This window comes from Cetorhinus maximus, chromosome 1 (genome assembly GCF_964194155.1).
Source record: "Cetorhinus maximus chromosome 1, sCetMax3.hap1.1, whole genome shotgun sequence".
NCBI classification, from domain to species: domain Eukaryota; kingdom Metazoa; phylum Chordata; class Chondrichthyes; order Lamniformes; family Cetorhinidae; genus Cetorhinus; species Cetorhinus maximus.
Genome location: NC_135879.1, coordinates 94,257,267 through 94,269,966, shown reverse-complemented (window position 1 = coordinate 94,269,966; position 12,700 = coordinate 94,257,267). Strand labels below are relative to the sequence as shown.

At 39.7% G+C, this 12,700-nt stretch overlaps 1 protein-coding gene across 1 annotated transcript in view; it reads left to right on the top strand.

Moving 5' to 3' along the window:
* wdfy3 (WD repeat and FYVE domain containing 3) overlaps positions 1 to 12,109 on the top strand; it is a 405,362-nt gene extending 393,253 nt beyond the window's left edge. The window contains exons 64-66 of the mRNA XM_078543892.1: positions 2,900 to 3,011; positions 6,554 to 6,751; positions 9,201 to 12,109. Coding sequence (XP_078400018.1) covers positions 2,900 to 3,011; positions 6,554 to 6,751; positions 9,201 to 9,321 — 431 coding nt within the window. The 3' untranslated portion in view covers positions 9,322 to 12,109. The remainder of the gene's footprint in view (positions 1 to 2,899; positions 3,012 to 6,553; positions 6,752 to 9,200) is intronic.
* The last annotated feature ends 591 nt before the right edge of the window (positions 12,110 to 12,700 follow it).

The window sequence follows — 12,700 nt, the reverse complement described above, 5'->3', positions numbered from 1 at the left end:
GCACTGTTGATGACCCCTTCCATTACTTTACTAATTATGGAGAGTAGACTGATGGGATGGTAATTGACCTGGTTGGATTTGTCCTGCTTTTTGTGGACAGGACATACCTGCGCAATTTTCCACATAGCCGGGTAGATGCCAGTGTTGTAGCTGAACTGGAACAGCTTGGCTAGGGGCGTGCCAAGCTCTGGAGCACAAGTCTTCAGTACTGTTGCCAGAATGTTGTCAGGGCCCATAGATTTTGCAATATCCAGTGCCTTCAGCTGTTTCTTGATATCATGTGGAGTGAATCGAATTGGCTGAAGACAGGCATCTGTGATGCTGGGGACTTCCAGAGGAGGCCGCAATGGATCATCCACTCGGCACTTCTGGCTGAAGATTGTTGCGAATGCTTCATCGTCATCTTTTGCACTGCTGTGCTGGGCTCCTCCATCATTGAGGATGAGGATATTTGTGGAGCCTCTTCCTCCAGTGAGTTGTTTAATTGTCCACCACCATTCACGACTGGATGTGGCAGGACTGCATAGCTTAGTTCTGATCTGTTGGTTGTGGGATCGCTTAGCTCTGTCTATCACTTGCTGCTTATACTGTTTGGCACGCAAGTAGTCCTGTTTTATAGCTTCACCAGGTTGACACCTCATTTTTAGGTATGCCTGACGCTGCTCCTGACATGCCCTCCTGCACTCTTCATTGAACCAGGGTTGATCCCCTGGCTTGATGGTAATGGTAGAGTGGGGGATATACTGGACCATGAGGTTACAGATTGGTTTCGAGTACAATTCTGCTGCTGCTGATGGCCCACAGCGCCTCATGGATGCCCAGTCTTGAGCTGCTAGATCTATTCGAAATCTATCCAGTTTAGCATGCTGGTAATGCCATGCAACATGATGGGGGGTATCCTCAATGTGCACAATGACTGTGCAGTGGTCACTCCTACCGATACTTGCATCTGCGGCAGACAGCTTTGTGAGGATGAGGTCAAGTATGTTTTTCCCTCTTGGTTCCCTCACCACCTGCCGCAGACCCAGTCTAGCAGCTATGTCACTGTGGACTCGGCTAGCTCAGTCAGTAGTGGTGCTACCCAGCCACTCTTGGTGATGGACGTTGAAGTCCCCCACCCAGAGAACATTCTGCGCCATTGCCACCTTCAGTGCTTCCTGCAAGTGGTGTTCAACATGGAGGAACACTGATTACTAGCTGTGAGAGGGCGGTACGTGGTAATCAGCTGGAGGTTTCCTTGCCCATGTTTGTCCTGATGCCATGAGACTTCATGGGATCCAGAGTCGATGTTGAGGATTCCCAGGGCAGCTCCCTCCTGACTGTATATCATTGTGCCGCCACCTCTGCTGGGTCTGTCCTGCTGGTGGGACAAGATACCCAGGGATGGTGATGGTGGTGTCTGGGACATTATCTGTAGGGTATGATTCCACGAGGATGACTATGTCAGGCTGTTGCTTGACTAGCCTGTGAGACAGCTCTCCCAATTTTTACACTAGTCCCCAGATGTTAGTAAGGAGGATTTTGCCGGTTCGACAGGGCTTCCTCTGACTACCTTATTCTTGTATTTTTTGTTCTTAGTGTAAGCAACATCCTCTTAGACAGCAAAAACAAAAATAGCTGGAAAAACTCAGCATGTCTGACAACATCTGCAGAAAGGAAGACAGTTAACGTTTCGAGTCCACATGACTCTTCAGCAGAACTAAAGAAAAAATAGAAATGAGGTGAAATATAAGCTGTTTGAGGGGGGTGGGACAGGTGGAGCTGGATAGAGGGCCAGTGATAGGTGGAAGCAAAGAAGAAATTGCCAAAGAAGTCATTGACAAAAGGACAAAGGGGTGTTGACAGTGGTGATATTAGCTGAAGATGTGCTAATGGTGACATTAAGGGTAGAAAACAGGACAAGCAAGTGACAGATGTTTCAGATTTCCAGCATCCGCAGTATTTTGCTTTTATCCTCTTAGGCAGGGTGTTCTTTTTTATGAAATACGTTGATTCACTGTGTAGTATAACTGACCGTAAAATAATTGTTCAATACCAAATGGAAGCACCCGTTTCTATGCACCTGTATGAACGTTTCCAGGGGCTAAGCAATGCACTTATGTTCGGTTAAGGGTAGAGATTGGAGAAACTGGGATTGTTGTTCTTAGAGCAGAGACGATTAATGGGAGATATTATAGAAGCATTTAAAATAATGAGAATTTTGATGGAGCAGATGGGGAGAAACCGTTTCCTCTGGCAAATAGTTCAGTAACTGGAGATTTAAAATAATTGGCAAAAGCACTATAGGGTAAGTTTTTTTCATACAGAGGGTTACTAGGAACTGGAACACTGAAAGAGTGATGGAAGCAAATTCCATCAGAACTTTCAAAAGGCAATTGGACATGTCCCTGAAGAGGACTAATGCACAGGGTTATGGAGTAAAAGATGTGGCATGGGGATAAATTGGACAGATCTTTCACAGAGCCAGCGTAGCTACAATGGGCTAAATGGCAGCATCCTGTGCTTTAGATTTCTATCATTTTAAACCTTAGGTTTCAACATAACTGAAAGTTATAACACTACTATTTAAGTGAACTGGGGCATTTAAATTCACTTAACTGCAGCAGTTTGCTGTAAAAACCCATCTGGTTCATTGATGCCCTTTAGGGAAGGAAATCTGCTGTCCTTACCTGGTCTAGCCTACATGTGACTCCAGACCCAAAGTGGTTGACTCTTTTAAAAAAAAATTAGGGATGGGAAATAAATGCTGGCCTAGTCAGTGATGCCCCGCATGCCATGAATGAATAATAAAAAAAGATTTACATCGTCATAAATACTGCTTATACTCTGAGCTACAAATAACAGGTTATATTTTCTATTATGAGTCTATGAATACAAGTGATTTTCTTTTTGGTTTCAGGATACAGATGGGAGCGACAGTTGGTGTTTCGAAGCAAGTTAACTATGCATACTGCGTTTGATCGAAAAGACAATTGTCACCCTGCAGAAATCACTGCATTAGGCATTTCAAAGTGAGTATTGTTAGTAAATCAAATCCATTTAAAGCAAGTTCTATTTAAATTCTGAATTTGGTCCACCATTCCAGACCTTATAATGAGAAGTCTTCCTTCCATATGATCCCAGTCAGCCAAAGCCAAAATTATAGGCTAGACCTTTAACCTGGAACTGTAGATCTTTCCTCAACCTCTGCCAACAGTGTCTCTTGGTGGATGGTGAACTTGTAGTGTGGCAAGATAGACGACATTAAAAACTGTCAGAAATTGCAACGGATCAGTCAGTATCTCAAAGAGAAAGATAGCTTTTAACATTTCATAGTTAAGTATCAGAATTAAAAGGGTCAGCCTGAAGAAACCCTTTTCATAGGGCTATAAAGGACAGCTCTCATACCATATAGTATTCTACATATACTGACTAACCAATAGCTTATTTTCATTTTTATTTGAAGATTTAAAGCATTTACATTTTTCTTTTCTGTGAGCAGTATCTGTGTTGTCCCCTTCAGTAGAAGGCTTTTTATTGTAGCACGACCTGTCCATTGGCTGATTCTTTATTTGCAGTTTGTTCCATTAGTTTCTGGGTCTCTGTTGGAAGATGGGTCTGATACAAAGCTCCCTCATGGTTCAGACAATATTAAGCAGGGAGGTAGAGACACTGAAGCTGCTCATCTACTACATGGCTGTCTTTATTTAGGTATAAATCCAATTGCTGATGAAGTGATTTCTTCTCAATGGTCAGGCGAGCAAGATTTTAGCTATTTTGAATGCTTGAGCGGATAAGATATGAACTGTAATCCCTGGGTGTCTAATGGTCCACTTAGATTCATAGAATGGTTGCAGCACAGGAGGCCATTTGGCCCATTATCTTTGTGCTGGCTCTCTGCAAGACCAAATCAGCTAGTCCCACTTTCTAGACCTTTGCGCTACAAATCCATATCCAATTCCCTTTTGAAAGCCACAGTTAAATCTGCCTTCACCATAGTGTCAGGCAGTGCATTTCAAATCCTAACCACTCGTTTCATAAAAAAGATTTTCCTCGTGTCGCTGCTGGTTCTTCTGTCATTCATCTTAAATCGGTGTCCTCTGCTTCTCGACCCCTTTGCCAATTGTAACAGTTTCTCTCTATCCACTCTGTCTAGACCCCTCATGATTTTGAACACTTCTATCAAATCTTCTCTCAGCCTTCTCTTCTATAAATAGAACAGCCCCAGTTGCTCCAATACATCCACACAGCTGAAATCCCTCATCCCTGGAACTATTGTCGTAAATTTTTTCTGCACCTTCTCTAAAGCCTTGATATCATAAAGTGTAGTGCCAAGAATTGGACATATACCCCAGTTGAGGCCCAACCAGCCTTTTATAAAGAATCAATGTAACTTCTTGCTTTTGTACTCTGTCTTTATATATAAAACTCTGCATTTTGTATGCCTTTATAACTGCTTTTTCAACCTGCCTTGCCACTTTCAACAACTTGTGCACATATGGTCCCAGGTCTCTGTTCCTACACCACCTTTAAAATTGCACCTTTATTTCATACTGCCTCTTTTCATTCTTCCTACCAAAATATGTCACTTCACAGCATTAGGTTTAATCTGCCCATTCAACCAGCCTGTCTATAGCCTCTTGAAGTCATTAACTATTGACCTCACAGTTCACAATTCTTCCAAGTTTTGTGTCCTCTTTCAAATTGTGCCCTGTATACCCAAATCTAGGTCATTAATATATATATCCTGAAGGAGTGTGTGAATTGGAGAAACAATGTCGTGGTCTTGATTTTATAACTGGACTACTGGAGGAACAAGATGACAGAATTCACCCTGTAATATACTTAGCCCTTCAGCGGATCGGGAATTTGATGAGCTTGAATTCAAAGGCTATCAGAGCTTCATCCAGATAACCTAGCTGCAGTCCTTATGCTACCGATGCACTTAGCTTCCCTTAGAAATGCAATTGTTTGAAGCTAATTTTTAAAACTATTTTCACTATGTAAACTCGCATAAAAATATAATACAGAAATCATACATCTTGACACAGTGGACACACAAGGATTTGTATGGATTGGTTTGCATGTTCATAATCATCCTGATAACTGAAGTTTTTATCTTAAAGATTTCTGTCTTCTGATATTTTTTTCATCTCCTGAAAGCACTCTAGGGTAAAGTTATGGAGACCCTCCATTACCTTTGCCAGGTGATCATTCATTAGGTTCATATGTAATCAGTGGGGAAAGAATGCAGAACGCTGTATTCATTGTATCCAAGCCCAAAATCCATGCTGCTTTCTGTCGGATTACTGGATCATGATCATGACAGGGAGCCCTGATTGCTGGATTTCCCTCTTCGAGGCCACTCATGGCTAATGTTTATTTTTTTTGCGCTCAAGATATAGTCAGTGTGACATCTACTGCACATCTCTTCTTTTCTTCAGAAGATAACGCTAGGCATTCTGCAGTGATTGTTTTTCCAACTGGCCACTTCAGAGACAGCCACATATTGTGGGGTTGGAGTTACTTGTAGTCCAGACCGGAAACAGGTGCGGCAGGCTTTGTTCCCAGTTAGGTTTTTACAATAATCCAGCAGCTTTCGGGTTTCCCCCAGAGCAGCCTGCAAATCACCAGATTTATTAAAGGTGACTTCACAATTCAGTTTTGAACTAACAATCTCAGCTTGCAAATCCAGAACCACCATGCTACTGTACCTGTATTACCAACTTATTGCCATCAAGGCTGAGATTAGCTAAATATCTGAAGTTTAAAAGTAACTTCCTTCCATTAGATATTGGATTCCATTTGAAGTACTGATTTTATTTAGGTGGTAAAATCTACTCTGAGTACTCAGAAACCCAATTCCTGTTTGCAGCTATTGGTAATTCATTTTGGTCATTCCTTCTATTGCTAACAGGTTAACTTGTCCTGTGTTTTTTTACTTCATGGAGTTTGATGAGTTATCCATAATACACCTGGCTATCACTCTAATGATATGATCAAGTGAAATTTTACTCTTCCATCTACTGATTGGGCAAAAGAAAACAGCTTCATTACCAACCAGAGACAGATTTTAAGCCACATGGCCCATAATCTCTCAAAAGTGGCCATATAGACATAGACAGAGAACTAAAGTCAAGGGGAGAAATTAAAAAGAAAGAAATAATACGTGGAAGAAAAAATAGGGAAAAAGAGATTTTAAAACAATTTACATTTACTTAGTGTGAATATTTTTGTATAATAGTTGTGCTCAGTAGTATTATTCTTAATTGTCTCTTGAGCCTTACAGTAGCAGTTAAGACAAGGAGCAGTGGTAAAAAGATCAGATAAAGAATTCCCTCCTAAATATCACTTTATACATGTAGCTTTCAGTTCATTTTCATGTTATTTGCAATTACAATCTACTGTTGAATGAAAAGCTTTATTGAATAGGTTAAAATGGCCATTGAAATTATGCCTAATTTAAAATGTTTCAGATTTTCAAAACACTTCTTATAATTTAGCATGTTAAATGGACCAATAACTCGATTAATGCAGTCATTTTGGTCACCCTATTTTGTTTCTTTTCCTGCAGGGATCACAGTAAAGTTCTGATAGGTGATGCACGAGGGCGGGTGTTTAGCTGGTCAGTGAGTGACCAGCCAGGGAGGGCAGCTGCTGACCACTGGATTAAAGATGATGGAGGCGACTGTTGTTTAGGATGTTCAGTGCGCTTCTCCCTGACTGAAAGACGGCATCACTGCAGAAACTGTGGGCAGCTCTTTTGTCAAAAGTAAGAGATAATAAGTTTTGCATAAATTTGGGATGTTCTATTTGATGTTTATTCCATAATGAGCCATTTACTGTCTTTAAATCTGATGGTGAAGTACAGTTAAGGCTGAGCTTTAATATGTTACATTATCAGCACTAACTCCTCGACATTAAATCTAGATTTAGATTGCTGTGTGGTAATTGAGTAATAAAATACTAAAGGCTTCTGATGATTCTGTGGGATAGCAACATAAAGCGCAAATTTTGTCAGCAAAATTCACATTAATGGGTGAAATAGCAAAGAGACATATTCAATAATCCAGGATATTTCATATCGGTACAGATATTCAATTAGTTTCTTAATACAGGTAGTGAGGTTTTTCTTTGCACTGCACCTGGTTGGGAGAAGTGCAAAGGAAAATGGGACAGAAACTCATCTGATTTGAATTTTGTCCCCATTGCGTCATGCCCACAGTTCCTCGTGTGTACCCAGTAGCGGTACTAGGTCTGCAGTTGGAGTTAATGCAGGTCTGGTGTTATTTTAATGAGGCAAAAAGAACTGTTTCTGGTTTCCCACCTTACTTTTCCACCATTGGACATCCCAATGTAGGAGTACCTGTAGAAACTTGATGCAAAAATTGGTGCAGGTCAGGGTGTCTTATCAGATCCTGGGGGCAGCCCAATGACTGAAGACAACCTGTTAGGATGCATCTTAAAGGTAATTTCCCCCTTCCCTACTCCCCAAGACAGTAGACTTGTACTGGTATTTACATCTAGTTGTGTTCACCACAATAAATTGGTTACACATATCAGATAATCTGATTTCCTTCTAAATTTTTAACATTACTGCTCATATTTAAACCCAAACACATAAGGCTGAATGTTATGGCCCCCTGTAGATAGGTTTGCTGGAGTGGGGTGGTGCCTTTAAAATTCTGTGGCTATCTTTCTCATCACCTGCCCCTGACCTGTCTGTGATTTAGCAGGTGGTGGGTGAGGCAGGGGGCAGCCTGTCTGCCCTCACACCAATTGAGGCCTTTAATTGGCCAATTAATGTACTCTGCCGCAATTTTTTGGCTGCGGGAGGAGGTTGGCAACAGGCAGAAATCCTACTTGGACCTTGGGTGGGGAAATTGGGGGGTGGGGGTGGCAGGGTGCCTCATACGCAAGGCCCCCCTTTCCAATCATAGGCCTGCTCAATGTCTGCCTACCCATTTTGCCAGGGGCCTGCTACCCTGAACTCCCACAACTTACCTGTCATCCAGCTCCTGGTTTTTCTTCTTTGGGACTGGGTGCAGTCGCAGCAGTGACCACCTCTCCCCGTGCTGATGGCGCTGCCGAGACCAGAGAGCTGTCAACCAATCAAATTGGCCAGCAACTCTCGGAGGGGGAACTTGCTCCCCAGATGGGGATGGAAGGCCTGTCTCAAATAATTTAACACTCCTTAGAGGAACCGCACCACCTGTAAAATCCTGTCTGTAATGTTATTGCATGTGTAGATTGTAATTCCAAGTTTGAGAAAGCTGTTGAGTTTGGTGGAGTTATTCAAAGCATGTCATTTGTAGAAGTGCCTAGCATTCGAGGCGATTCAAGTTAGCTTGCAGTTACCTTGTGCGTCATCATGCAAGATTAGAAGCTAGCTGTATGGAACATCTTTACCGGTTGAGCACTGTTATCTTGATGAATTTGTTCTGAATTTCTAGACTGGTTTTAATAACTCTAATCCAGAGAATTCTGCTTCCAACTTTCATCACACTTCTTTGAGATATTTTAATATATATGGAAGTTGAATAAAATGAGCGGGCTATAAGTTTATTTCTCCTAGGTATGGTTTTCTAGCACTAGCACTGCGAGGTGGTGAATTGCTTCCTCCTGTACCAACATTTCTATGGTTCTTCATTCGACCATCATGTATAAAATTCCCTCCTTCCTGCTTCTGTGTTCTCTTCTAACTAAACAAAACCTGGCGTTTCCTGATAAACTTCTTGCCTGGAATGTTACATTCTCACATTATTTGATCCTACTTTCACTTCCTGGGGAAAACTTAAAATGTAATTCAAGACAAGGCCTTTTATAAAAAGGGAATTAGAAAGACCACCTGAGATTGTTGCACTTAGAGCAAAACTGTTAAAGATCCTTAATTGTTCTTCTGTTGCATGAAGGGGTGTTCATTTAGTGGATGTGAGTTGAACTGTGTTCAAAATATATGAAAAACTACCTTTCAGCGGTAATCTAATATTGGTTACAGTCAATAAAAGAGATCAGGTAACTCTTTGTCTTTTGTCAAGAATGCAAGGCTTGATTTTCAGGCCCTCATTTTGTTAAGTAATCCAGTGCCAACTCAGATCCATCTTTTGCTCTGCATACCCTAAAGATGATCTTTGAATGTTTGTAACACTAATTTTGGGACAATTTTATTTTTTAAGAACTGGTTGCATTAGCTATAGATTCTACTTTATTTTATATTACAGGTGTAGTCGATTTCAGTCTGAGATCAGGCGCTTGAAAATCTCCTCACCAGTCCGTGTCTGTCAGAATTGTTATTACAACCTGCAGCAGGAGAAGGGAGCTGAGGAGAACTCCAGGAACTAGCAAGTCATTGATTTATCAGTGACCAGACAAGCAGAATCATTGTTACTCCCAGCTATTTCAAATGATTTTATGCAAAAGGAAGTCTTGTGGGGAGAAAAAAAGAGTTTACATAAATTTCTTTGTACTGTGTTGAAGCACTGTAATATACTGAATAGAAAGGGATCACTTGCCTTGCAGTTATGTGCTCATCTCTCTATCTAACTCATAGATGGTTTGAATGTTCTGGAATGTGCTGAGAGTATGATTTTAGTAGTTCTGGACTTAAACCATCCTTCAAACATCTTGATAATGTCGCCCATATTCATGGAACTAGTGGCTTGTAAGATTTTGGATGTAAATCTGCCACCTTCGCAAGAATCCTATTTGTTTATAGTGTAAATAGTTGTATTGGCCTTTTTAACGAGAGGAACTTCTGAAATGCCTGTTACAAGATGTCCTACTATAACCACTAATTGTGTGATTTAAGAAATCAATAGTTGTGTCCAGCATCACTCAGTAACTATTTTAGGAGTTAATGAAAATGTGCAAACGCTGATCATTATAAATTGCATTCATACCTTGCATTGTGTATTTTTCCATTTTAGTTATTGTTAGATTGAAACAATAATGGATTTGTGAGTTTCTTTGTTTACTCCATTACATAAGCTCACAGTATTGAGGAAAAAGGGGCATGCAGCAGTTTCAAACCAGTCATTCTGCCCATCTGTTTTCAGAATAACAGCTTCCTTGGTGTTCATGCTTTCTTGAAAATACTAAAATTTATCTGGGGATATTCACCTGCTATAACATTAGTATATGTGTTCTAACAAACATTTATTCAACCCTATTCTTTTTAGGAGCAATAGGACACTTGCAATGCTTGAAATGCAAGTGGTACTTTCACCATTGCACTACTACGATGCAAGACTTTGTTTTCGCATGTGTGCTTTGAGGTGTGTGTGGGGTGGGGTGGGGCTGGGAGAAGAGGGGTGGGTGGGGAAGCAAGAAAATAAACCTGGTGACTTCCTTACCATTAAATTCTGTTCCACCAAGCTCAGTACACTGCAAACAGGGTAAAGTGAAATCTGAAATAAATTAAAAGTCATACTATTCTAATTTGAGTAGATGCATTTCTACCTTATTCAAGCTGTTTACAAAATGTTGATGTATTCTAGACCAGCAAGTATAAAAGCAGTATTTTCTCTGTACACCAATATATGGCGCATTAATTCATAATACAGATCAAGCAGCATCATTTAAAACCATATGTTATTTAAGAATATATCCAGTGTCATATGGTGGTAAAGCAAGGAGACATGTTAGGCTGCAGTTGTTGAATAAACTCTGCGATAGAATCTTCACTGCAGAGTGTAAAACACACCATTTTAAATTCCTAGATCCTTCTCAACTTATTAAAATTACAGCACAATGTGTCACAGCAATTCAGTGATCTTGTTTGTCCAGCTGACCTTTAATAACCATGCAGTGAATTTATTTCAGAAAATGGTTTCTACACGTTTTGTTGATCAAATTGCTAATAAATGTTGTACCAGTCAGTTCAGTGTTTATGGACTCTGACAGCTGGCGTGATGCTCCAGGTAGTAATTTCTTGAAAAAAACATGACATACAAAAAGGAAAATACTACAGTCAGTTCCATTTACAGAGCACATTTATAATGGACCTCAGTATTTTATATTAGCTGTCAAAAAATGTTGCTGTTAAATAACAGCCAATGTCTGTAAGCACATTGACTGGAGCAATGAAGCAACTACTGGTAGTTGTTAATGTGTTAGGTATAGTGAGGGTCTCTGGGAATCAGATTAGATTGTGATTCATTGGCTGTTAAAGGCCACTTGCCCTATTGCAGTGGTACTGTGGGCAGTAAACGTTTCTTTTCACGTTAAATGCTGCTACCAATGCAAGGATCACCTCTTAGGAGGGTAACTGATCTTCATGTTTATTTGAAATGAACCTTTTTGTGTGTTAAAATTGTGATGGGCATATCAACATGTACGATATCATAATCTGTAGAAAGCACTTAGAGCAATCCATGTTGTAGCAAATATACTCTTTGTGCATAACTAACATATTCATCTTCCCTTTTCCCCTTCTTGTAAAACACATTATTCATGTGTACTTATCTGTATAATGTATTGTGCAATTTGTACTGTCATGCTTACAATAGTAGAACCTGCTGCTAAAGGGCAACACTTGTCTACATCAATACTAAAAGTTACAAAAAATGATTTTGCACCTTGCTATTGTGTATAAAACTGGTAGAAATCATTTTATGATATACATTTTCTCAATCATTTTAAAACAGCATTTCTTTACAGTAAATGAACTGTATAATATTTATGCAATTATACTGTTTTTGAAGTATTTTTAATTTCAGCAAGTTTTGTTACTTGTTGCATGATTAACACAGCTGACTTTTTGTGTCAGTAAAATGTATATTGTTTTCCACTTCTTTTGTTGTGTTTAATATATTAATCAATTACTTGTACCCCTCCCTCCCCAGATGACCATTATCTGTACAGTAATGAATCTGAAATGAAGAAAACTGGCTGAACTGGAGTGGGATTTTTGTACTATATATGAGAACTGAAATCCTTGTTTTGGTGGTTCCTGTGCTAGACTGATGCATTATATTAGTGTGTAAACTGTGGTATCTGAATGTTCATTGTATATTTGTCTTTAATGCAAAAGAGCTACAGTCACACAAATGCATATGTAACTAATGCAATAGAGACAAGTTCTGGTACTAAACTTTTTCATTTAAATAAATACCTGCTATTTACCACCAAACGTTGTTTACTGCTTTAAGACCACAGCAAACATTAGTAGTTTATTACTTCGTCGTTTGTTATTTTTGCTTTCATGAATGTGAGATCCATTTTGGAAACATTTTTATCTGTGGTATAAATTACTAAAGTTCTAATATTTTTGTCTGATCATTACGCAATCCTCTTGAGATACAACAGCAGAGTACAATGCTGTACCTCCAAGGTGAAGAGTATCAATGGAAGCACATGTAACATGTTCTATTCATATTTTCTTTTAATCGTTAAGAAAAATGTCCAAGAATGCACAATATGCAAGTATTGTAAGAATCTTGTAGCAAATACTGAGGACTCTGAGCTCAACAAAACAAACATTGTGTGTAACTGTTGAGGAATTTCACAGTTACTAGACATTTATCAGTAGAAGGTTCTAGACACCCGTGATCTGACTTCAGATGTGAAACTGCAAGAAACAGCTCATGATTGGATTACTGTCTTAAATTAACCAAGGGCCTATTTGGTATAATAATAGGTGTATAATGAATTGTGAATTATGCAGTATTACCAGGTTAGTTTACCCATAGGGCAGAATCTTCTGTTCGGCGTGCGGGGGCTG